The sequence below is a fragment of the Pan troglodytes genome, chromosome 7 (assembly GCF_028858775.2).
Source record: "Pan troglodytes isolate AG18354 chromosome 7, NHGRI_mPanTro3-v2.0_pri, whole genome shotgun sequence".
Classification (NCBI taxonomy): Eukaryota; Metazoa; Chordata; class Mammalia; order Primates; family Hominidae; genus Pan; species Pan troglodytes.
Window position 1 is genome coordinate 7,328,447 of NC_072405.2, and position 25,339 is coordinate 7,353,785.

The window sequence follows — 25,339 nt, forward strand, 5'->3', positions numbered from 1 at the left end:
TTCTTCTCTTTCATTAGTGGTTGCATGCTGCCTGGCATCTCTTCACCTCAGTCCCTGGGTGCTCTCTGGAGCACGCAGCTTGGCATGTGCCTCTGTGAGGATCTTGGCTTCTGGACCCTGTGCCCTGCTTCTAGCCTTGAGGAGGGTCAGGTTCCCTTGTAGGAGTTGGCCAGAGGAGTTTTACCTTTCTGGGAATGTTACTTGAAACCAGTAGAAAGAGCACTTTACCAGCTCAGTTAACTGAGCTGCATTTGTAGATGCCGGACTCAGTCAGCCAAATTGGTCTAAGGCTGCTTAAGGTAAAGATCTGGTCTCCTGACCTGCTGGCTGATGCTGGATTGCTGCCTCCCGCTTATTCACGTGAATTTTGAGGTGACTCAAGCAGATGGGGTTAGAAAAGAGCAGCTGAGAGCCTTCCCGGATCCCTGAGAGTGGAAGTCCAAGCACACCGCCTGAAGTTCCGCCATGTCAGCCTCAGGATATAGGGCCAGCTTTCTCCAGTGAGCTGACAGTTGTCTTTGTCTTCTAGATTATCCCAACAAGGAATACCTTGACACCCCTGGCCGGGCGCGGTGGCCCACACCTGTAATCCCAGCCACTTTGGGAGGCCGAGTCAGGTGGATCACCTGAGGTCAGGAGTTCAAGACCAGCCTGGCCAGCATGGTGAAACGCTGTCTCTACTAAAAATACAAAAATTGGCCAGGTGTGGTGGCAGGTACCTGTAGTCACAGCTACTCGGGAGGCTAAGGCAGGGGAATTGCTTGAACCCGGGAGGTGGAGGTTGCAGTGAGCCGAGATCGTGCCATTTGCACTCCAGCCTGGGGGACAAGAGTGAAACTCCATCTCAAAAAAGAGATACCTCGACACCCCTTAAATCTAAATACTCATAGTCCCAAAAGTAAGCAGAAATTTAGTATATATTTGTGTTGTAAAGTTCCTAAGAACATCAGAAATTTTTTTTCTTGTGAAACAAATATACTTTGCTGTTGAAGCTGCATTTGAAGATATGGCAGTGCTAATGAATTGGAAGTGCTTTCATGTGCACATCTCTGTGACTCAGTGAGAGCAGGCACACAGGTATGTGTTTACATGCTTCCTCACCCCGTCAGCACTTCCTAGATGCCCCCATGTGCTCGCTAGGCCCATCATGAGGTGGGACACATGGATCAGCAGGCGTAGCCTTTAGCATGGGGCCTCCGAGGGACCCAGGGAGATGAGCACATGATGTGTCACAGAACTCAGTGGGGTGTTATAACAGATATGCACACAGGGCTGTTGACATTACATTGGTTCACAAGTGATGTGATGTTTTAGGTGGAGCTTAAAGAATGGGCCGGGCGCGGTGGCTCACGCCAGTAGTCCCAGCACTTTGGGAGGCCGAGGCGGGCAGAACACAAGGTCAAGAGATAGAGACCATGCTGGCTAACACGGTGAAATCCCATCTCTACTAAAAATACAAAAAATTAGCCGGGCGTGGTGGCACGTGCCTGTGGTCCCAGCTACTTGGGAGGCTGAGGCAGGAGAATTGCTTGAACCCAGGAAGCAGAGGTTGCAGTGAACTGAGATCACACCACTGCACTCCAGCCTAGGTGACAGAGGGAGACTCCATCTCAAAAAAAAAAAAAAAGAAAAGAAAAGAAAACAAAGAATGAGGGGAGAGTATCCAGGTGATGGCCTGTTGGTCAGTGCTTAACAACTGGCTCTCCAGGGGCAAGAGGTTTGATTTGTAGCCTTTGTCAGCTTCCCACTATGACTGACTTCAAGCCACCAACAAAAAGTAAACTGGCTAACGAAATTCCCAGAAGTTGCAGAATTGACTCTTGTGAGAAGGTATGGGAACTTCTGCATCCAGGGGCTAATAAAGTGTGTTATGCCAAATGTGTGGACTGCTTGGAGGAAGGTGCAGGGGATTAGGACCAGACTCAGGGCTTTGTGGGCATTGCAGAGCCTTTGCTGCTCTCTGCCAAGGGTCATTGAAAGGTCCTTGTTTAGAGGTCCCCTTCAGTGCCAGGCAGGGACCAGCCAGGTTGGAGGGAAGTAAACCCTCATTGCATTCATGAGCAGTGACAGTGAAATGGGAAGAATGAACTTGGGGATACTTGAGCAAAAGAGTAGACTGGTGACTTTGAAGTGGGTGCGAGGGAAGGAAGAATTGAGGGAGACTTCAGTGACTCACCACATATTGAGGGGATGGGCCTCCCATGGAGAAGGGCAGAGCAGTTGGGAACACGGACTTGGGGCCAGGCAGACTGGGCTCGAGGCTGGACCTCGATCTTGGGCTAGCCAGTCAACTCATCTTTATCTCTGTTTTTTTTCTGTGTAAAATAGAATGATAATAGCAACACAAGTTTCTGTTAGCAGAAGTGCTTCCACAGAGAAGTGGGAATCATTGACAGTTGCATGCAATAGCTGAGACTATCCTAAAGCAAGAGAAGCAGCAGCATCGTTTCTTCCTTCTAGTGCAGTGTAGGTGTGAGAGATTTCATGATGGCAGAGAGCATGTAGCTAATCAGTGGAGGAAGTGCAACAAAAAACGCAGCAGGATTTCTGACATGTTCAGCAAGACTTTTGTGCCTTGTCACATTTCGAGATTTCGTTTGGATGAGAAGTGCTGGCATTTCTGCGACACCCTCTTGTTATAGCCGTTAACAGGGCTGTAAAACTGGACTCTGCCAGAAATCCCAAATGCTGAGTTGTCACACCAGACTCTATAACTCTACTAATCCGGGATTTTTTTTCTTCGTACTACCTTCATACCACCACTTCATACTACCTTTAAAGTTTGTAATTTTAGCAGCAGAATATTTGTAAACTACTGTCTGCTACAGAAATTTTTCTCAGTAGGAATTAGAATGAAGCACCTGGAAGACATAATTCTTGTGAGAGTGTTAGACTTTTAGTTAGGGGTTAATTTACTTGCACATTATCTTTTTGTTTTGTTTTGTTTTTGTCTTTGAGATAGGGTCTTGCTGTGTTGCCCAGGCTGGAGTGCAGTGGTTCAGTCATAGCTCACTGCAGCCTTTAACTCCTGAGCTCAGGTGATCCTCCCACCTCAGCCTCCTGGGTGGCTGGGATTATAGGCGTGAGCCACCCAGCCTGGCCATATTCTCTTTTCTATGTGCTCTCTGCCATATGCTAGACGATAAAGATGGAAGGATGGGCTAAGACTTGAATCAAACATGATTCGTCAGTAATGAGCAAAGACGTTTACTGAGAGCCTGCGGGGACCATGCTGGCTGCTGGGGAAGTGATGTCTCTTGGACTGTGCAGCTCCATAGCCTACAACAGGGCTGACATCTGCCCTATGCGTGGGTCCCATCAGCTGTAGGGGCAAAAAACGTGTGTACAGACAGGGCAGGACAGCACACTAGTGCAGTCCATGAAAGCTTCATGTCCAGAATGTTAGAGCACTTCACAAACTGTCAAGCAGTGTTGAGGCCCCACTCGTGTCTGGCAGATGCATAGGATGCTTGAGGTGAAGTGGCTTGGAGTGCATCACTGGCGGTCCATGCTCGTGCTGCCCACTGGGATGCATGAGAAGGGCCCTGCAGCAGTTTCCATTCTGAAGTCCTAGGAAGGTGCTTCCATAGCGAGGACATTATAGGGGAGCAGGAGAAGAAAATGGGGTGTCAAGGCACGGGTGCCCCAGTCACCTCTCCCTACGCTCCACTCTCCACAGAGGTCAGGTGATTTCGAGAACCAAACTCATGGAATTAGCTCAGTCTAGCCAAAAATAGATGGTCACTGTGCTTTGTGTGCAGTAGGATTATAGAAGGGCACGACACATCAGAAGGAAGCTAGCTCTCCTTGTGGCCAAGTACATACATCGACCTATTGGGAACAAAAGAAAAACACAAATCAGAAGCTCGCAGGTGAGCACACGACAGAAGCGCCACCCCAGATTGGGGTCAGGAACTGAGACGGGACCAGGTAGCCTCTGTCCCGCCCAAACAGCCAGAACCCCACTGTCAGGAAGACGTGTTTCTAGTGAGAATGAAGGGATTCATTTAGATACAACTGAGCCCTGAAAAGTCTGAAACAGTTTGAGCTCAAACCCAATCCAGGGCTGTCTCAGGTCAACCTCAGAGCAGAGTTTAGTTTTTGAACTGATTCAGCCCACTTCCTGGGGCCAAGGACAGCCACCCTTCCTCAGCCTGGCACGTGCACACACATGTATCTTCTGAGGGCAGATGCATTGCATTTACTCTCTGGCGTGTGTGAGGGAGAAATGGTTTGTAAACTTGAAGTCATAGAAATGTAAAGCTGGAAGGTGGGGGGATGTTGGATGGAGGGTGAAAGGTTTCTGTAGTGTAGGAGGAGTCCATTGTGGAGGTTGTCTACACAGCATGATGACTGCAGTTAATAATTATACATTCCTTTACTTCAAATTTGCTAAGAGTAGATCTTACATGTTCTCACCACAAAAATAAAAGGATTATGACTTGAGGTGATGGAAAGTGAGCTGGGCTGTGGCCATTGGTTCATAACGCATACAAGCACAGAACACCACATGCTGCCAATATAGACAGATTGCATTTATCAGTTACACCTCAATAAAGAAAAAAACCCCACAAAGCTAGAAGGAGCTTTGCAGACGATGTGGTCAACCTCCCTCATCACTGGGGTGACCATCTGTGACCCGTAAAGGCCTAGGGGCTGTCCAGGCCACCCAGACAGTGGTGTGGCGCAGGCCCTGCCCCCTGCTGGTGATGGGTGTCATGTTGCCCTCATGGTGCATTGGATTCATCTGGGCAGCAGCGCCACATCCTCAGACGCTGCCCTTCTCCAGGTGCGTCTTGATGCAGTAGAGGAGTACTGACCTCCTGATGCTGACGCACACCTGTCGCATGGGGAGGTGCAGCAGTAGGGCCTCACCCAGGAACAGCCTGGTTCTGTCACGCTGTGCAGCCCTGTCTTGCTCTCCTCCTCCAGCCTTCCCCCACGGTGGTGGATGAAGGCCCCTTGACACCTTGCGACGCATGACATGGAGAGCTCTTTTTGTGTTACCATGTTTTGAAGCATTCATTCCAGCTTGACTCTTCAGTTACTGTGTGAACAGACATTGGCCATCTTCTCAGTGAGTTGCTGTTGTGTTTTCCTTTCAGCAAGTGAACAATGGCCTCACCCTCAGTGACCTTCCTCTGCACATGCTGAACAACATCCTATACCGGTTCTCAGACGGATGGGACATCATCACCTTAGGCCAGGTGACCCCCACGTTGTATATGCTTAGTGAAGACAGACAGCTGTGGAAGAAGCTTTGTCAGTACCATTTTGCTGAAAAGCAGGTGAGTGGGATGCAGTAGTCTCCCCTCAGGCTGGGAGTTTATAGACTCTGCCTGGGGGCCATACCCTATAAACTCACCTGGAGAGAAAGAATGGCTGAGTATTTTCCACTTTTAAAGAACCAGGAACAATCAGAGTTTATTGAGATTGCTGTGGGTTCTCTCCTATAGAATGTAAGGTTTATTTTTCATATTGAATAGAACCATGATTCTCAAAATAACCCAAAACTGAACAGCAAAGCAAGAACTGAGTTCTTTTCTCTCCTGTTGATAACGAGGTGCATAGAGTCCCTGGCTCACTGCCTTTTCTCCTGATTTGATGAATCAGATTCCAGTTCTTTTGACCAAGCTGCACATCCTTGAAAAGTCAGGTGCCCTCTGTGTGCCTCAGTCTCTCAGCACTCGGTAGATGCCGCTCCTGAGTGTCCACAGCCCCTCCCCCCTGCCTTGTGTGCTGCACTTGGGAGTGCATGTGGGGCAGCACAAGGTGTGTTCTGCTGTCACTCCTTGAGGCCTTTCCAGGGTGGTCTGCTTATTCCTTGTCCACGATGAGACCCTGTGGTCCCTGTTCCTGGGCCTCTGCAGAAACTGGGGGTTCCCCTCGTCACCCCACAGATGTCCAAGGCACCTGCTCTGCACAGGGCTGGTCGCAGCCAGAGAAGGCAGGTGGCTGGAGGGAGGCATGTTGTGCTCCTCATGGGGTGGGATTTGAACTGTGGTCAGCACCTTGAAGACCTAGGATGGGACTGGGTGCCTTTCATGAGGAGCATAGCCTACCCTTGGAATGCAGGGCAGTCGACAGGGCCTAGGCAGAGAGCCGGACCCTAGCATGGGGAGGGTGCTGTGTGTTTGGTGGATGGTGAGGAAGCACGGCAGAGGCCGAGCTACACGAAGAATCCTTGTCTGTGTCCTTTGAGCTCAGGGGAGCCAGCAAAGCACATGGAATTGCAGCTTTCAGAAGAGCCTCTGTTCTTGTTTGAGGACTAGGCTGGAGTGGATACAAGAGGATCCATCAGGATCCTGCCTCAGGAAAATAAGAGTTATGGGCAAGGAAGTGCACAAGGGCAACAGGGAAGACATCAGAAGATGACCCCGATGGGATGGGGGCTGCCACAGGAAGGGGCTGGCCTGAACATGGGCCTCACGGAGTGTGTCTGAGAGGTATGTGGAGCTAGGGCCTAGACAGATGCATATGGAGAGGACAGGAGGCAACGGGATCAGCCTGGGCAGGGCCTGAGGGCACGAACCCCAATGTTGAGGGATAGAATGAGGTGCCCCAGAACCTGGGGGGAGCTGGACTCTCAAGGCCATGGACAGAGAGATTAATAGGACAAAGAAAAGCCTGTGAGATTTAGCCGAGCAGAGGTTATGGATGCCTTGGGGAAAACTGTCTCAAGTGGACTTGTTCGGGAGAAGCAAAAGAATTCCAGTATTAATTTGAGTAGGAGAACAGTAGATTGAATTTTAAGTCAGCATTGGGCATGGGGGAGGGGGTGGATAGAATTTTGTGGGGAGGATTTAGATCCTAGGAAAAGAGGTAAATGAAGGTTGCCTGGGATGAGCCCTCTGCCTCCCAGTTTGCCCTGGGACACTCCCTATCACGGGCAGGCCCGAGCTGTTCCCAAAAGGCGTTAATGAGAGTGCCTGGCAGGTGTTTATACATCTAGACCCTAAACATACTTAAGGATGTCTTTTGGCCATTTCTGTGGTCATTGCCATTCTTAAAAGAGTTGCTTTAAATAAGTTAAATGTCTGTTCTGCACCGACATCCTAGAATAGTTAAGTTGCAATTAGCGCCTGCAGGTGCATCTCATTTGTACACATTTTCTTAACTGAATCATAAAAACACAGCATCAGAAAATAATGATCTGTTCTTCAGGCCTCAGTAACTAACATTAAGGCCCTGAAAAAAAAAAAAAGCATATTAGAAATAGCTTTTATGAGAAAGCTTAGATAAGGAAGCATCCTCAAAGTAAAAACTAGATACCTGAGAAAACTGGACTGGTTCAAGATAATATGGAAGGAAAAGTCAGCTAAATGCTCTTGACTGGAGCATCTGGTGGGATGTTGCATTTGAGTTCAGAAAAATCACAGATGGTTATTCAGGAGGAAAACCATGGGAGGGGATTCTCCCGTGAACACTGGTGTCACACAGAGTCAGTGAGAAGTAGGAATGAGACAACAAACGGTTGTTTTTAGTCTCTAGGAACTATTGTTTTAACAGTACCTGCCTGGAGGACAGAGAAATTAATATTAAATATGAACAGGCTGATAACGACTTTTTATTTTGCAAGTAGTCTTCTTTTCAAATTTTATTAGAAACAAGATTTCTTCATTGACTCCACGATAATTTCCAGAGTCCTCAAAAGCCGTGACTGAAGTATGAGTATGTTATACAAGCGATTGTTTTTAGCTTTGAAAAGTAAAACATGCTCATTGCAGCAACAGCCGTAAAGACTAGTACAGTGTTGTACAAACAAGTTAAAGGCCCCCACCCCAAGGCAGCCCTGTTACTCCTTTAGCCCGTGCATTTTGTTTTTTGTTTCAGGCTTTTATATGCACTCAAACATACACATTAATTTCGCTAGCTCTGCACTGATCATTTTCAAAACTGTAATTGAAAGTCACTCTGTAATACTGATGTTTTTGGTAACACCTTTATTAAGATACCCTCCACTTTATGCAGCCATCACTACAGTCGATGTTAGGATATTGGCATCTGTATTAGTCCATTCTCCGCTGCCAATAAAAGACATACCCGAGACTGGGTAATTTTTAAAGAAAAAGAGATTTAATGGACTCACAGTTTGATGTGGCTGGGGAGGCCTCACAATCCTGGTGGAAGGCAGAGGAGGAGCAAAGTCACATCTTACATGGCAGCAGGCAAGAGAGCATGTGCAGGGGAACTGCCCTTTATAAAACCATCAGATCTTGTGAGACTTATTCACTATCACAAAAACAGCATGGGAAAGACTTGCCCCCATGATTCAGTTACCTCCCACCGGGTCCCTCCCACGGCACATGGGAATTATGGGAACTACAATTCAAGATTTGGCGGGGGACACAGCTAAAACATCAGCATCACCTCAGGAAAAACAAAACAAAACAAAACATGCCCTTCAGCTGCCATTCCTAGCCCCAAGCAACCCCTAATCGACTTTCTGTCTCTGTGTTTCCCTGTTCTGGATGTGTAATGTAAGAGGAATCTATGGCATTTCTCATCTTGTGACTGGCTTCTTACCCTTTGCATGATGTCCTTATGGCTCCATGTTGTAGAATAAATCAGAGCTTCATTCAAGACTGAATAATATCCCCCTCTATATATATCCACTTTTTGTTTATCCATTCATCAGTTGATTGACATTTAGTTTGTTTGATAAAAGCTTGTGGCTTTTACAAATAATGCTGCCATGAACATGTTCGAGTTTGTGTGTAGATGCATGTTTTCATTTCTCTTGGTTATAAACCTAGGAGTAGAATGGCTGAGTCATGTGGTGGATTCTGTTTAACTTTTTGAGGAATTGCCAGACTGTTTGCAAAGTGGCTGCACCATTTCACATTCCCCCAGCAGTGTGTGAGGTCTCTTGATTCTCCACCCCTCCCCAGTGCTTCTCATTATTTCACTTTTTGATTAAAGCCATTCTAGTGGGCAGGAAGTGGGTCTCATTCCATTTCCCTGATGACTGGATTCTAGAGCATCTTTTCATGAGGTTATCGTCCGTTTCTGAGACTTTTTTAGATAAATGTCTTTGCATGTCCTTTGACCATTTTTTAAACTGGGTTATTTGTCTTTTTATTATTGAGTTGTAAGTGTTCTTTATCTATTCTAGATATAAGTCTGTTATCACATATGATGTGTGTAGCTTATTTTAATTTAATAATACATTATGGACATTATTCTGGATTGGAGTATTTAAGTCTGTTTAACAGCTGCTTGGTATTCCATTATACAGGCATAACACAATTTATTTGATTTGTCACTTATTGGTTTAACCCAAGTGAGTTTAATTTCAAATAATTGTTTTATGTACTACACTGCCTTTGAAAAATAATTTCAGATAGACCTGGAGGCCATTATTCTAAGTAAAATAACTTAGGAATGGAAAACCAAATATCATATGTTCTCAGTTATAAGTGGGAGGTAAGCCACGGGTACACAAAGGCATTCAGAGAGGTATAATACACATTGGAGACTCAAAAGAGGGAAGGGTAGGAGGAGGGTGAGGGATGAAACACTACATGTTGGGTCAATGCATACTTCTCCAGTGATGGGAGCACAAAAATCCCACACTTCAGCACTGTACAATTCATCCATGTAACCAAAACCCACTTGTAACCCTAAAGCTATTGAAGTTTAAAAAAAGAAATTAAAAACTAAAATAAAATGAAAAAGTTTTACACCTAATATTATGTTTTGAAAGTCATCTTACGCGGATTCTGAATGGAGTTTTGTTTGTTTAGTTTTGTAGACATTTGATCCTTTCAGAAAAAGGTCATATTGAATGGAAGTTGATGTACTTTGCACTTCAGAAACATTACCCAGCGAAGGAGCAGTACGGAGACACACTGCATTTCTGTCGGCATTGCAGCATTCTCTTTTGGAAGGTACTGATTTAAATACACTCTTGGAATTTCAGGATTAAATTTTGGTGAAACAAACTAATCACCTATATTTTAAGTATAAGACTAAAAAGCGGAAAATACTGTTTGTTATAAGTAAGTTAAGGAGATATATTTTACCAAATATTGGGGTAGGGGAACAGATGTTCATTCAATGTGTAGCTTAAACCAGAAACGCTGAAAACCAAAATGCTTCTCCTTTTTGCAGAAGTTAGCATGTAGGAGGGCGTTGCAGGTGGATTGCAGCCAGTGGCCTTTCCTGGCAGCAGCTCCAGATTCCCTGCTGGCCCCCAGCCTGAGGTTGAAGGCTGGAGTGTGACCCCTCTGCCCATCTGAGGACAAGTGCACCTTCCTCGTTTCCCCAGACTTAGCCCTCGGCCCTTTATGTCCCCACCGTCTCTGCAGGGCCAGGACCAGCTTAGGCTTCATTGCTCAAAGCCACATTCTTAGAAAAAAAGTGTCCATAGAGAAGTCCCAGATTTTAAAATCTGCATTTTTCTCATTCATATGATCAGAACTTAACAAGACTATCGTTACTTATCTGCAAGTCTCATCCCTTCATCCAGTTACTTCCTGTTCTCACCATCCAGACTGTGTGTCTAAATAGAATGTTTTTCACAGTCAGAGAGGTAACTGCTTATTTCTTTTTTTTCTTTTTTCTTTTTTGAGATAGGGTCTCGCTCTGTCACCCAGGCTGGAGTGCAGTGGCGTCATCACGGCTCACTGCAGCCTCTACCTCCTGCCTCTCAAGTAGCTGGGACTACAGGCAGGTGCTACCACACCCAGCTAATTCACTTCTTTTTTTTTGTTTGTTTTTTTGAAACAGCATCTTGCTCTGTCACCCAGGCAGTTATGGGTGCAGTGGCGCAGTTACGGCTCACTTCAGCCCAGACTTCTGGGCTCAAGTGATTCTCCCACCTCAGCCTCCTGAGTAGCTGGGACCAGCTGATTTTGTTTGTTTGTTTTTGGTAGAGACAGGGTTTCACCTTGTTACCCATGGCTGGTCTCAAAACTCTCAAGCTCAAGCAATATCTGTGTGCCCCAGCTTTCCAAAGTGCTGGGATTACAGGCGTGAGCCATGGCACCCGGCAATTATCCACTTTTTTCTTAACATGTTAATATTATTTCACCCTGGAGTGTGTTTCCATGGTTTGCCTTGCGTTTGAACATGTTTGATATTGTGAGATTTCACCGTGGGGAAAAAAAAATGTTGAAACTAGGCATAAGCTGGTCCTGGAGTGACCCTGCTGAGCTGCTGGCTGCTCTGCGGAGGGAGTCCTCTGACTGTCCCTGGTCTAGATGAGGCCCTGCCTCTTGCAAGAGTGGGCTGTCTCTGCCTCTTGCAAGAGTGGGCTGTCTCTGCCTCTTGCCTTCTCTAGGTCTAGGGAGATGAGGCTTTTGCCTGATAGACACCATAACCTTTTGTGATTACTTTTTTTGCTTTACATTATCTATATTTGTTATCAGATAGGTCATACGGCAAACTCTAGGTTGTCGGAAAGAGACAACTGCTTTTCATTTTTTCATTTCAAATTACATTTATTCTAAGTGTGGCTTTAAAAATTAATCCGTGGTTGAGCAGGGAATGTAAAGATGTGTTTTTCTTGTATTATTTTAATAGTTTTATTTGGTATATCAAAGGTAAACAGCATCATACATGAATATGAGATTTTATTTCTGATTTATTGTTTTATATTTTGGTATGACTTCTCTCTTTCCTGAAATTAAAAAGATGCAAGTTGTGTTATGTGTTTTTGCAGTAGTACAACTGTCTTGTAGACTATTATCCCTCAAGAGAGGGAACATCTTGATTCCAGTTTATTCTCAATTTGGTGAAGTCAACAAATCAGTTCATCAGTAAGATTATGGATATACAGGAGAGCCCTCATTCTATTCTTTTCTCCCCAGTTTTGGGGCACAGAAGGCATAGTATGGGGGTGAGTTGTCTGCAGTAGAAGCCACAGGCAGATGCTTGTGGACAGAAGGAAAGGGGCCAATTGAGTGAAGTCCAGGTTCCCAGCCAGCTTTGACACCTGACCCTGGAGGGAACAGGGCCCCCCTTCTGTGTAATTCCTTCTAGGACTGACACCTGTTCTTCTCTGAAGTATTAACACTGAAAACATGTGACTGTGTGTCTTCAGTCACAGAGTAAGAGTGGACACAATACTGTAGTTTCTAATTTGAGTTAGTGCTTCTCCTAAGAGTTACTTGTCTTTTTTTCTCCTGAGCAGATTGTTTTGTACTATAGAACTATTATAAGCAATGATACTTTTATAGGGAAAATACCATTCATAGAAAGGATAGAAGGCTTTCAGTTTTGTATGTGGTAGTATTTTTCTTAGAACAATATTTATCAATATTGGAGCTCTCCCTGTCTGCTGAGCAACTAACAAAGAAATACACAGTCCTTCGCTTCCACATTGTTGGGCAGTACAGATCAAGTCTCCCTTATCTGAAATGCCTGGGACTTGAAGTGTTTCAGATTTCAGATTTTTTCCATCTGTTTCATTTACACAGAGCTTGAAGATAATTTCATACAATGGTTTAGTAATTTTATACATGAAACAAAGTTTGTGTTACTTAACGTGTAGTTTTCCACTGTGGCATCATGTCAGTGCTCAAAAGTTTGGGATTTTGGAGCATCTCAGATTTTTGGATTACAGGTGCTCCATGTATATAAGAATATGCTGCCTTAGTTTCCTGAAATATGTAAGTTCTGATTTTTTTAAATTGAGAGATGATGTAGCCTTCCAAAAGAATTTGCTTTGCCATTCTTGTATTTAGTGAACTTTGTTATCATAGTTGATCATGTCATGGAAATTGAGAACAAGTCTCTCCTAGGAAGGACAGCTGCCCATCTCTTAGTTCTGGGAGGTTCATGTCTTGCCCCTGGAGGCTGTGATGTCCACTTCACTGTAGCTACAGCGAGTGGTCCCATCACAGCTTCTCCCACTGAATATCATTCTAGAAGGCAGTCCACGTTTATAGTTCTGAATCCATGCGTGGAAGTATTCAAAAAGAGCCATCTCTCCTAATTTAACCCCTCAAGATGTCAGGTACTTCTTGCCCTGTCTTCCATCTCCTTCGCCGTGGGTTTGCCCAGTGTGGCTAACCAGAGGTGAGTGGCCTGGTGGGCCAAACCCAGATTGGAGTCAGGCAGACCTGGACCTGCCTCCGGGGTCTCCTGAGCTTGCTGCCCCTCCTAGGGTCTTGGTTTGACGCCATGACCCACCACACAGAGGAGCTGTGGATGTTCAGCAGTCCTGCACCTGGAAACTGGCACATAGCTGGTGCTCAGAAAATGGCACTTAGGGTTAGGGTCACTGCTTGTTCTTTGTTTGTTTAGCATCCCAGTAGTTTGTGTTGACTGAGAAACTAAAGTAATATCAAAGCTGTTAAGAAAATGAGACTGGGTGTTGTTAACTCTAAATTCTGGCCCTGGGACTTGGTCATGAGCCGACACCATGGTGCATCTGTCTCAGGTCTGCATCTGGTATTTATCATTTCCCACAGTACATAAGCTTGGAGCTCTCCAGTCAGCAGTGCTGTGGAGCCGCTTCATCTGCTCCCAAGCTGGTTTCCCATCTGTTGTGGCTCTACTATATTGGAGTTCTTTTTTAACTTTTCTACCTGCCTCAGTCAGCCTTCCACACAGTCTGTAAGTAACTGGGCTGAGTTAAGCTCTGGAGCCAAAGACTGACTTCGATGGCCCTGCGAGGGTCCACTGAGAGGGGTGGCATTACCTCCCGGCTGTACAAAACCTCAGTTAAAAACTGTAGACTTGTTGGCTGGGTCAGGGAAGCCATGATGAGCATTTGGCATTTTTATGTCCTGTTTTTTCTTGGTGTATCAGTTGCCAGAATAGAGGGCTGGCCATCTGACGTTCACCCCACAGGCCTGTGTGGACATCAGGAGCAAAGTTGGAGCCAGAATCTAAGATGAGGTGTGCATGGTCTGGTGGTCCTGGTCTTGCAGGGGAACCGCTTTGCTAGTAGCATCCTGAACCAGCGGGGGAGAACAGCACAGGAGGGCAGCTGCTGAGGCTTGGGTCTGTGTTGGAAAGTGGCATTCACTGGCCTGGAGGAACAAGTGTCAGAGGTGGAGGCTGGCTTAAGGGCATGTGTGGAATTGACTTAATGTGCATTACTGAGCACAGAGCAGACCCTTCGGATGTTAAAGGAAGAACAAAGAACTTTCCCCAAAAAAATCTATTATAAAGTTTTAATATAAACTGCACATGGAAATAGCATCTCTTTTTCAGTGAATAATTTTAAAGGTTATTTAGCACTGCAGCCTCATTAGTTGCCAAATTTGAAAGACTTAAAGGTAGAGATATGTTGTCTTAAGACTGTCTTCAAGTAGTTTGGGAATTTTTGGGTTATCTGATGAGACCTTGTTTGCTTACTTTTAATAACCTTGTACTGTCCAAATTTAGTTACCTGATGTTTTTAGTTATTTTTGTAAATAATATGAATCAAACCTGAATGCTTAGATACACTCTGGCTCTTTCTAATCTTTACTTTTCCTTTTTTTCCCTCCCTTCACTGCATTCCTTCCTGATTCTTTCTTCATGATCTCGAAGGACTACCATCTTGCTTTACTATTCAAGGTATTTCCCTGTCTTGCCACACATCCTGTGTTCGGGATGAAAACGTTGCATCGTGCTGCATCTCATGCACGTCATCTTGGCCACTGCCCGGCTCGATTCCAGCTCTCGCTGACTTGAGCTTTCTCAGGACCCTGAGCAGGGCTGAGTGGCCACTTTGATCAAACACCTCAGCAAGGACGAGAGTGTTGATGAAATATTTTGCAGAACAACACCTGAGTGCTGAGGGAGGCTGCTAGATGTGCACATAAACACTTCACCACACAGCACCTGGGTTGGCAGCACTGCCAGGGCATGCCATGGAGAGATCCAGCACTGACCCCAGAGCCTCTGGTCCCGTTTACCTGCGTTCCTCCTAAGAGTGTGCCAGTCTTCATCCACAAAATTAATTTTTCTGTCGTCACTTCTCATATTAAATATAATTCTGGATCCTTAGGTATGTGAGCATGGCCAGCTCCCTTGGAGCAAGCAGGAGCCTTGGGGGCTGAGGCCGTGTGTCCCCCTCTCCTGTCCTATGCAGGGAGCCCAAGCTGATTCAGGGATGAATGGCGGGTGGAGGGAACCCTGTGTAACAAAGTGAGCCAGGAACAGGAGGACAGGACAAAGGAATGGCTGGGACCAGAGGACAGAAAGTCCCCAGTGGTTTCTTCTGTGGCCTTGTAGATTCCAGGGCAGTGCAGGGTGGTGTCAGCAGCTGGCTCCTCTGACTCAGTACCAGATTCGGCACTGGAGGGCAGACCTGGGGCCACCGTCTCCTGCCCTACCTGAGCAGGAGTTCCATGGGAAACCTCTATGTAGAATCGGCTGCGGCTGCCCTTGTGTTGGTCATTCTCATCCAAGTTATCTCCCGTGTACCTCTGAGGTGGGGCCCAGGGTCCACATCAACAAGCAGCTGACGACCCCTCAACCACCATCACTAGAGTGTGGCTGGTGGTGGGGCCCCCTCCTAACCATCTCCCACCTCCCCACAGGACTCAGGACACCCCTGCACGGCGGCCGACCCTGACAGCTGCTTCACGCCTGTGTCTCCGCAGCACTTCATCGACCTCTTCAAGTTTTAAGGGCTGCCCCTGCCATCCCTGTTGGAGATTGTGAATCCTGCTGTCTGTGCAGGGCTCATAGTGAGTGTTCTGTGAGGTGGGTGGAGACTCCTCGGAAGCCCCTGCTTCCAGAAAGCCTGGGAAGAACTGCCCTTCTTCATAGGGGGGGCTGCATGGTTGCATTTTCATCACTGAAAGTCAGAGGCCAAGGAAATCATTTCTACTTCTTTAAAAACTCCTTCTAAGCATATTAAAATGTGAAATTTTGTGTTCTCTCTCTCTATATATATATAGTTCAAAAATATTTTAGGTGGTCAGCTCCACATTCTTTGTTGACCTGACACTAACGGCCAATAATATGCTTCTTAATTATCAAATTATAGTTTCCCAATTTTATACTAATTGGGGGTGGGTTACAAAACATTTGATCCTTGTAAATACATTGTACAGAATATTTATTTTTTCTCAAAATGCATTTTAACTACTACATTGGCTGTGCCCAAATGAGTCCTCTTTGAATAGAAAGTGAACCCAGGGCAATGACAGCCATTCTTGTCTTAGGGACTATGGATCGGGGTATGAATTGTGCACACGCAGCCCAACAACGGGCAGTGGTCTCTGTGCTCCTAGGCATCCAGCACAGGTTCTGGCAGGGCACCCCTGCTGGGGTTGCGGGCTGGTCTGTGCATAATCCTGGACTGTGATGGGAACAGCCCAGTGCAGTCGAAACTTCAATTGTGTTGAAACAACTTTAATAGACAAAGTAATAAATCATGTTTATCTATTGATTTAAACTTCATCAGTTTTGCATCCTACTGAGAAATGTTAGTGATTTTGATATTTAAATCCTTAAAAGATTGCTTCGTTTTTAAAATAACGCATGTCCATTTTAGAAAATTAGAAAATCAATCCCACCACCCAAAGATTATTGTGCATGCTGAAAAGAGTATGAAAAATCCCCTCAGCAGGCATAGGATAGAAATGTATTGTTGTATATTTCCATTTTTGAATAGGGTCAAGGAGCCCAAGCAAATCATTTCTACTTTTTCCTTTAAGCATAATAAAAAAAAGTATACTTTTATAGCGTTATAAATAGGAGTAAAAAAAGATTCTGGATTTTTCAGCCCCACTTCTGTGAACTGACACAAATGTCCAAGAATGCATTTATTTGTCAAATTATAGTTTCTCCTGAGGCGATGCAAATACCTGGGGCCTCTGCGAATATATGTTAGTTTTTCATGAGACCATAAATGTCCCGTATACCACTGTTACTTCACAACGCCCCCCCGTCCCGACCCTGCCTTTTTTAGAAATGTAGAACCATATCCTAAATGTTATTTGGAAACTTGGCTTTTATTAGCTCCACAGAATCACCCAGATGGAACAGGCTTTTTCATCACAACATATTGGGGTTCCTGAGTGTCTCGCCGTTAGCATCAATAACTATGATAAGCATCGTCACACAACAATGTGGCCATCTCCTTACAACCACCAGTAGTACAGCCAACATCATGAGTCAAACCTATTTTAAGGCTTTTAAATATATTTCTAGATTGTTCATGAAAAAAATTTTTTTGGAGTTTGTTTTTGAGACAGGGTCTTGCTCTGTCACACAGGCTGGAGTGCAGTGGTATGATGTCGGCTTACTGCAACCTCTGTCCCCCAGGCTCAAGTGATCCTCCCACGTCAGCCTCCAGTGATCCTCCCACCTCAGCCTCCCAAGTAGTCAGGACTACAGGCATATACCACCATGCTCAGCTGTTTTTTTGTATTTTTAGTAGAGATGGGGTTTCACCGTGTTGCCCAGGCTGGTCTCAAACTCCTGAGCTCAAGCAATCCACCTGCCTCAGCTTCCCAAAGTGCTGGGATTACAGGCATGAGCCACCGCATCCAGCTGAAAAAAGAAATTGTTCTAATCTAGGAAAGGGAGTAAGTACATTGAGTTTCCATTATCCCTGAAGCACAGGTATTTCTTTTTCTGTTGGTGCTGTTTTAATACGTGAAGAATTTGATGTATGATAAATTGTGAGCTTGAATATTTCCATATATTTATTATCCATTTGCTTTTATTGTTTTTGGTAAATTAATGTGGTATTTGCCTGTTTTTTGGGGTGGATGTTAGTCTTTTTTCATGTTAGTTTCTTCTTAAAAGGAAACTATCCTTTTGAAGTTGTGATTCTTTCCCCTAATTTGTCACATACTGTTATTGTCATTTAATTGTTAGATGTTATAACAGTTCTCAGCTGTGCTATCAAATCACAGATGTGCATTTAACTTGTATAAATTGAGCAGTACTTGCTTGGAAAACATAACCATATTAATAGTGTAGGATTCCAGCTGTTCTGCTGGGCTGGCATATTTCCACAGGCCATGGACACAGCTAGCCGCATTGTCACTGCATGGGTCACAGCCTCCTGCAGGTGCGTTCGAGGGACAAGCTGTGGGAGCTGGGCAGGTAAGCAGGGATGGCTTACATTGCTGGGGAGAGATTGAAAGGTTAATGGAGGGTATAAGGACAGAATAAAGACAATTTTGAGACACTGATCAGTTATTTACAGAAGATCAGACAACACCAAACAGAGATGAGAAGAGAAATCATAGATCTCCACTTTGGAATGGTATTTTTGAATACAGTTTCTATCAGGGGGCCTTCCAAAAGTAGGGATGCCACTCCTGTGAGATTACGTTACATTCTGATGCCTTCATTACAATGAAGTAGATAATTCAGGACCCCAAGAGCCTAAAGCCAGGCAGTAAGTTTCACTTGCCCATCGCTCCTGTGAAAGGCAATGCCAGACACTCTCAAGATAGAATCTCCAGTCATTCTCGGACCTGTTCTCAGTCTGCGCTGCTCACTCAGGGCTGGTGTCTCTTGACACCCAGTTACAATTTCCTTTTGCCTATTTTGAGTCAAAAAGTCACATTCCTCACCTAATTTACGAATACACACAAATTGGAAAGCCATGCAGTAGCCTCTCAGGAGCAGACAGATTTGTAGCTGTCGTGGTTTACTGCATGATGTACAGGCTCTCTGTATGCACTGTGTGTGCGTACTTTACAGGGCTGTACACAGCAAACTGCGTCTATTTTATGGAAAAAATTTAACCATCTGTGAACAGTTTTTTGCCTTAAATGCTGCTTTTAGAACCAAACTGTCATATAAGATTTATCAGCTCTTTTAACACCTTTGTAGATTCCTGATGCTGTGTACAAAATCATGTCATCTATGAATAGACAGTTTCACTTCTTCGTCTCAGTCTAGATGTCCTTTTATTCTTTCTTGCCCCGTTTCGCTGGCTAGAATCTCTAGTACAATGTTGAATAGCAGTGCAAGAGTGAACATCCTTGTCTTGTTCCTCATCTTAGGGGAAAGCTTTCAGTCTCACCATTAACTATGATGTTAACCCTGGGTTTTCCATAGATACCCTCTATTAGGTTGGGGAGGTTCCCTTCTATTTCTAGTTTGTTTTTATCATGAAAGGGTGTGGATTTTGTCAAATGCTTTTTCTGCATCTCTTAAGATAATGTGGTTTTTGGCCTTCATAAGATCATGTGCTGTTATTACATTGACTGATTTCTATATCTTGAACCAACCTTGCATTCTTGGGTCAAAGCCCACTAAGTCATGGTTTATGATACCTTTTATACATAGCTGTTAGATTTGGTGTGCTGGAACAGCCAGCCCTCTGTATCCACGGGGGATTGGTTCCAAGACCCCCACCCCCACCCCACCTGCCACCCACCACCTTGTGATCTCTTGGGTTTTGGTGTCCATCTCATAGGATAAGCTTAGAAAGTGTTCCCTCTTCTGTGTTTTGGAAGTGTTTGTGGTGGTTTCTTGTTAATTCTTCTTTAAATGTTTGAGAGAACTCCATATAAGATTTGAAGTCACTGAGAAGCTTCAATTATCCTTTAAGAGGATAAGACCATTTTCTCCAGAGATGCCTTTTAATGGTTTTTCTTTTCATTGCGAAGGCCTAACTTAGTAGATAAATGGACTGTGAAACCTAGTCTGTTCTGCTTATCTTCAGAATAATCAAAAGGAAGGGGTGCTGCCCTCTGAAAAAAGTCAGAAGCAAGCCTGCCTTATGAAACTTGACTTTTTAATCTCCCTCTCTTCATTATGATGTGTGCACGTGATGGACACCACTCACCTCCCTTTAGTCCCTATCAAATGCTACCCAATGGCAAAGCCAAGGGATTAGCAACAGGTAGGAGGAAAAAGAAGGACCTGCATACATGACTAACCAGCACCAGCCATTGGGGCCCTCTATGGCTGACACCAGCATCCACCCTGCACTCATGTGTATCTCAACAGAATTGCTGCTTCTGTCTTCACTCAAGCCCCACTCCTTATCCCTTCCTGTTGTTTCTGCATAGAGGAGGCAGACCCTCAACTTTGGAAAGCAGTGTCCCCCCGCGTCCCATGGGCTAAATGCCACTGAGCTGGTAGGAGCTGCTCAGCTGTAGCCTCTGCCTTCAGAATTTCAGCAGGAACTACATCATTGTGTGCCTAAAAAGCCCTGGCTCACAGCATGAGACAGTGTGTTCTAGGTGGTAACGTGGCACCTGCACATGCACCCCCAGCGGTCCTCTCTAAACTCAGGCAGTGTATGGCTGCTGCCATTCTCGCCCTCAGCATCTGTGAGATGGAGCTGCTCCCCAGGGCATCTGCCCCAATACAGGCCACGTGGATCTGCCATTGCTTTTCACGTGAATGCCTAGGAGAGGCTGTTAACCCTCCTAGTTGTCCTTTTTGTACTTGGTCCTCTTCCTTCCAAACCTCACTGGCTCAAATCCACAGAGTGACAAAGAATAGAGATGCCCAGAGCACCAGCTGGAGGGGCAAGCAGGAGAAGGCACTGCTGGTGCCACAGGGGTCCTGGGCTGGCTCTTGGACCATAACCAGCATTCACTGAGGATGCGGTTGCTTTGAAATGCTCTTGTTCTTCCTGTTTAAGTAAGGGAGAGCAAAAAAAAATGAGGACATCTGTGTCAAATACAGGAGACACCTCAACTGTGTCGTTTTTGCATGGAAATTTCCTTTTTATTTGATAATCATTTGAGAAACTTGCACAGATGAAGGCAAGTTGGTTTTTATTATCTAACCTATGTAGTCAACTCTAATGTCATTTAAAAGAATTTGACATGTTAAAATACACATGAAATTTACCATCTTACCTATTTTAAGTGTGCAATTTAGTGGCATTAAATACATTCATACTGTGCAACCTTCTCTACCATGTATCCACAAGTTCAACTTTACAAGATGAACTTTTGTCATCTTGTAAAACTGAAGCTCTGTACCCATTAAGCACCAACTCCCTATTCCCCATCCACCAGCCCCTGGCAGCCTCTGTTTGTCTCTTTGAATTTGACTTCTGTAGGGACCTCGTATGAGTGGAATCAGAAGGGATTTGTCCTTTTGTGACTGGCTTATTTCAGTTAGCATAATGTCCTCAAGGTTTATTCAAGTTGTAGCATGTGTCAGGATTTCTTTTTAAGGCTGAGTGATACTCTGTTCTATGGATGGACCACATTTTGTTTGTGTACTCATCTGTTGAGGACACTTGAGTTGCTTCCACCTTTTAGCTATTGTGAATATTGCTGCCGTAAACATGGGTGTGCAAATATCTGAGTCTCTGCTTTCAATCATATGGCAATTCTATGTTTAATTTCTTAGGGAACTGCCATAACTGTTTTACCCGGTGGCTGCACCATTTTACATTCCCACTGAAGGTTCCAGTTTTGCCACATCCTTGCCAACACCTGTTTTTAATAATTGCCATCCTAATGAGTGTGAAGTGGTATCCTGCTGAGATTTTGATTTGCATTTCCGTAATGACTAGTGATGCTGAGTATCTGTTTGTTGGCCGTGTATATGTCGTCTTTGGAGAAATGTCTATTTGGGCTCTTTGTCCATTTTTCAATCAGGTGTGTGTTTTTATATGTTCTGGGTATTCACCCTTTTCAAATATATCATTTTAAAATACTTTGTCCCATTCCGTGGATTGCCTTTCACTCTGTTTTGTTCTTTGATGCACAGAAGTTGTTTCTTTGTTTTAGTTACCTGTGTGTGCCTCTGGTGTCATATCTAAGAAATCACTGCCAAATCCAATGTTGTTAAAAGTTTCCCTTATGTTTCTCCTAAATGTTTTAGTTTTAGCTCTTAGTTTAGGCCTTTGATCTATTTTAATTTTTATATATGGTGTGAGGTAGATCTAGCTTCATGTGGATGTCCACTTGTCTAGCACCATTTGTTGAAAAGACTGTCCTTTCTCCCTTGAATGGTCTTGGCACCATCAAAAATCATTTGACCCATATGTGCAAGGGTTTATTTGGGGATTTGCTATTCTGTTCCATTGGTCTACATGACTGTCTCTGTTTCAATACAACACCATTTTGATTATTGTAGCTTTGTCATAAGTTATGAAATAAGGAAGTGAGAGACCTCCTACTTTGTTCCCTTTCAAGATGATTTTGGCTGTGTGAGGTCTCTTGAGATTCCATATGAGTTTCAGGATGGAAAAAAAAAGCCACTGGGATATTCTGATAGAGATTGCATGAAATCTATAGATTGCTTTGGACTATGGACATCTTAAGGTATCCAATCCATAAACACGGGATTGCTTTCTATTTATTTGTGTTGACCTTACTTTCTTTAAGCAGTGTTTTATGGTTTTCAAGTACAAGTCTTTTGCTTCCTTAAGTTTATTCCTAAATATTTCAGGTTTTTGTTACTATTATAATGGAATTTTCTTAAATTTCCTTTTTGAGATTGCTTGTTATTGTATAGAAATATCATGGATTTGTTGTGTTGATTTTGTTAAGCTGCAGTGTTACTGAAATTTTTTTTTGTATATGTATGGACACTAGGATTTTCTACATATAAGATCATGTCATCTGCAAACAGATAATTTTGCTTCTTCCTTTCCAGTCTGGATGCCTTTTATTTCTTTTTCTTGCCTAACTGCTCTAAGACTCCAGTACTGTGTTAAATAGAAGTGGTGAGACAGGGTATTTCTGTGTTGTTCTTGATCTTAAAGTGCTTTCAGTCTTATTGAATATGATGTTTACAGTGGGATTTTCATATGGCCTCTATTTTAGGTTGTTTCCTTCTATTCCCAATTGTTGAGTTTTTATCATGAAAGGGCATGACATTGTCTCAAATGCTTTTTCTCCATCAATGGAGATCACATTTTTTTCCTTCATTCTATTAATGTAATACACATTACATTTATTGACTTGAGCATGTTGAAACATCTTTGCATACCAGCTGTAAATCTTACTTGGCCATGATGTGTAATCCTTTCAATGTCCCACTGAATCCTCTTGGCCAGTATTTTGTTGAATATTGATTTTAAAAAATCTTGATCAGGAATACTGATGTGTGGTGTTTTTTTCTTATAGTGTCTTTGTCTGGTTTTGGTATCAGAATAATGCTGGCCTCATAGAATGCATTTGGAAGTGTCCTTTCCTCTTCAGTTTTTTGGAAGAGTTTGAGGAGAATTGATTTAATTCTTCAGATGTTTGGCAGAATTCCCATATGGCCCTGGGCTTTTCTTTCTTGGGAGGCTTTTCTTTACTACTTCATGCTCTTGACTAGCATAGGTCTGTTCAGATTTTCCATTTCTTCATGATTCAATCTTGATAGGCTGTGTGTTTCTAAGAATTTGTCCAGTTCATCTAGGTTATCCAATTCATTGATATGTAATTGCTGATAGTACTCTTAATCCGTTTTATTTCTGTAAAATCAGTTGTAATGTCTCCTTCTGGTTTTTAGTTGTTTTTCTTAGTCACTCTTAGCTATCAACAAACTCTTGGTTTCATTTATTTTTCTCTATTGCTTTTCTGTTCTCTATTTTGTCTCTGCTCTAATCTTTATTATTATTATATCCTCCATTCTGCTGGCTTTGGGTTGATTGCTCTTCTTTTTCTAGTTCTTTCAGATGTAAATTTAGGGTTGACTTGAGATCTTAATTAATTTGTTTAATAGTTGTATTTACAGTTACAAATTTCCCTCCTACCACTGCTTTGACTGTACCTGTTTTTTTGTATGTTACGTTTAAATCTTCATTTACCACAAGATATTTTCTAATTTCCCTTGTGAGTTCCCCATTAATCTGCTGGTTGAGAGCATTGTTTAATTTTCACATAATTGTGTACTTTTCAGTTTTTCGTCTGTTACTGATTTCTAGTTTCATCCCACTGTGGCCAGAAAAGATATTTTATTTCCTCAGTCTTTTGAAATTTGTTGACTTGTTTTGTCGTCTAACATACTGTCTATCCTAGAGAAAGGTCCATTTGCACTTGAGAAAAACGTGTGTACTGCTGTTGTGTCTGTTAGGTCCAGCTGGTATGATGCTGTTCAAGTTCTGTCTTGCAACTGATCTTCTGTCTGGTTGTCCTATCCGTTACTGAAAGTGGGCTACTGCAGTCTCCTACTCTTACTGTAGAACTATCCATTTCTTCCTTTGATTCTGTCAATGTTTGTTTCATATATTTTGGGCTCTGATGTTTGGTGCATATATATTACATCTTGGTGAATTTTCAAACTTTTTAAATTTCAACATGAAGATGAAATTATAGGATGTCTGGGATTTCCTTTGAATCCGTGGGGCTGGGAGTAACTATAAATGAAACAAGATTGGCCGGGAATTTGAGGCTGCAAGGATAGGTACACACTGGGGAGTGAAGCAGGGCTCGGAGCAGATGGTAAAGATTGTTGGCTTTTCCAGCCATGGGGCTCTCTTGCCACTTGGCAGTAGTGGCATGAAGCCGCCACCAGGGGGCCAAGCACCAGTGCATGTGGCTGTGTTCCAAACTGTTTGGACAATAAAATCCGAATTTCACATACTTTTCTTATGTCATTAAGATATTACCCTTTTACATCTTTTCACTATTTAAAAATGTAAAAATCAGTCTTAACATTTGGGCTGTGCAAAAACAGGTGGTGGGACCAATTTTGGCCTGTATTTCACTTGCCAACCCGATTTATACTTTTGTATCTATTTGACATTTTCCATTAAAAGTTATATAACACTACTTTTTTGTACTTGTTACTTTTTAAAACAAACTTTCTACAATGAAAATACATTATTTTTACGATAAAAAGCCAAAATACATACACAAAAATGTTACCCATTAATTATGGGAATTACTTCAAGGTAATTCTTATTTTGAAATATCTTTTCCAATATTTTCTCTTATATCGCTTTTTGAAGATGCATAACATGATCCCAAATAAACAGCTGAATAAACACCACCCTCCTCTCCCCTCCTGCCCAGAAACCCACCCATCTGGAGCTGCATCTCCCAGGAAAGGAGACTCTAGAGGGAACCGCCTTCTTGCAGTGCTCTAGCCTGGATTCCCATGGGAAAGATGTGTATCTTCATGCTGAGCTTTGAAGATTCTTACAGAATAAAAATTCTTACCATATCCTTCTGTCTTAATAGCACGTTTTAAAGTCTCTAGGGAGAAGAGATTTCTGTAAACACTAGTTTCCAAAGAATTAAAAAAAAAAAATCACTTCTCAAAACTCAAATGGTATTTGCCATCACCCCCACACCATCCAGATTTGTTCAGCTTTCTTGAAAATAAATTATCTAAAATTTTAAAAATATTTTCCTAAAACTCTAAACAGAAGTAATGTCAAAGGGATCAATATCCTCACTTCTTATGAAAGCTAAAACTCTACCCCTTTATCAGTAAGTAAGTAAGTGAAAATATCTTTGCAACTCTGAAAAACCATGCTGGGACATTAATTTCTAAATACTTAAATGGCGGC

The 25,339-nt window shown here is 43.5% G+C and overlaps 1 protein-coding gene across 20 annotated transcripts in view; it reads left to right on the forward strand.

Annotated features, from left to right (window-relative positions):
* FBXO25 (F-box protein 25) overlaps positions 1-24,596 on the forward strand; it is a 73,986-nt gene extending 49,390 nt beyond the window's left edge. For 8 of the 20 annotated variants that reach the window (XM_024344979.3, XM_024344981.3, XM_009454726.5 and 5 more), the window contains 4 exons: positions 5,106-5,288; positions 9,747-9,890; positions 14,488-14,514; positions 15,483-24,596. In XM_024344979.3, coding sequence (XP_024200747.1) covers positions 5,106-5,288; positions 9,747-9,890; positions 14,488-14,514; positions 15,483-15,572 — 444 coding nt within the window. In that variant the 3' untranslated portion in view covers positions 15,573-24,596. The remainder of the gene's footprint in view (positions 1-5,105; positions 5,289-9,746; positions 9,891-14,487; positions 14,515-15,482) is intronic. The other 12 variants (XM_024344980.3, XM_063816843.1, XM_054656493.2 and 9 more) reach the window with 6 other exon arrangements.
* The last annotated feature ends 743 nt before the right edge of the window (positions 24,597-25,339 follow it).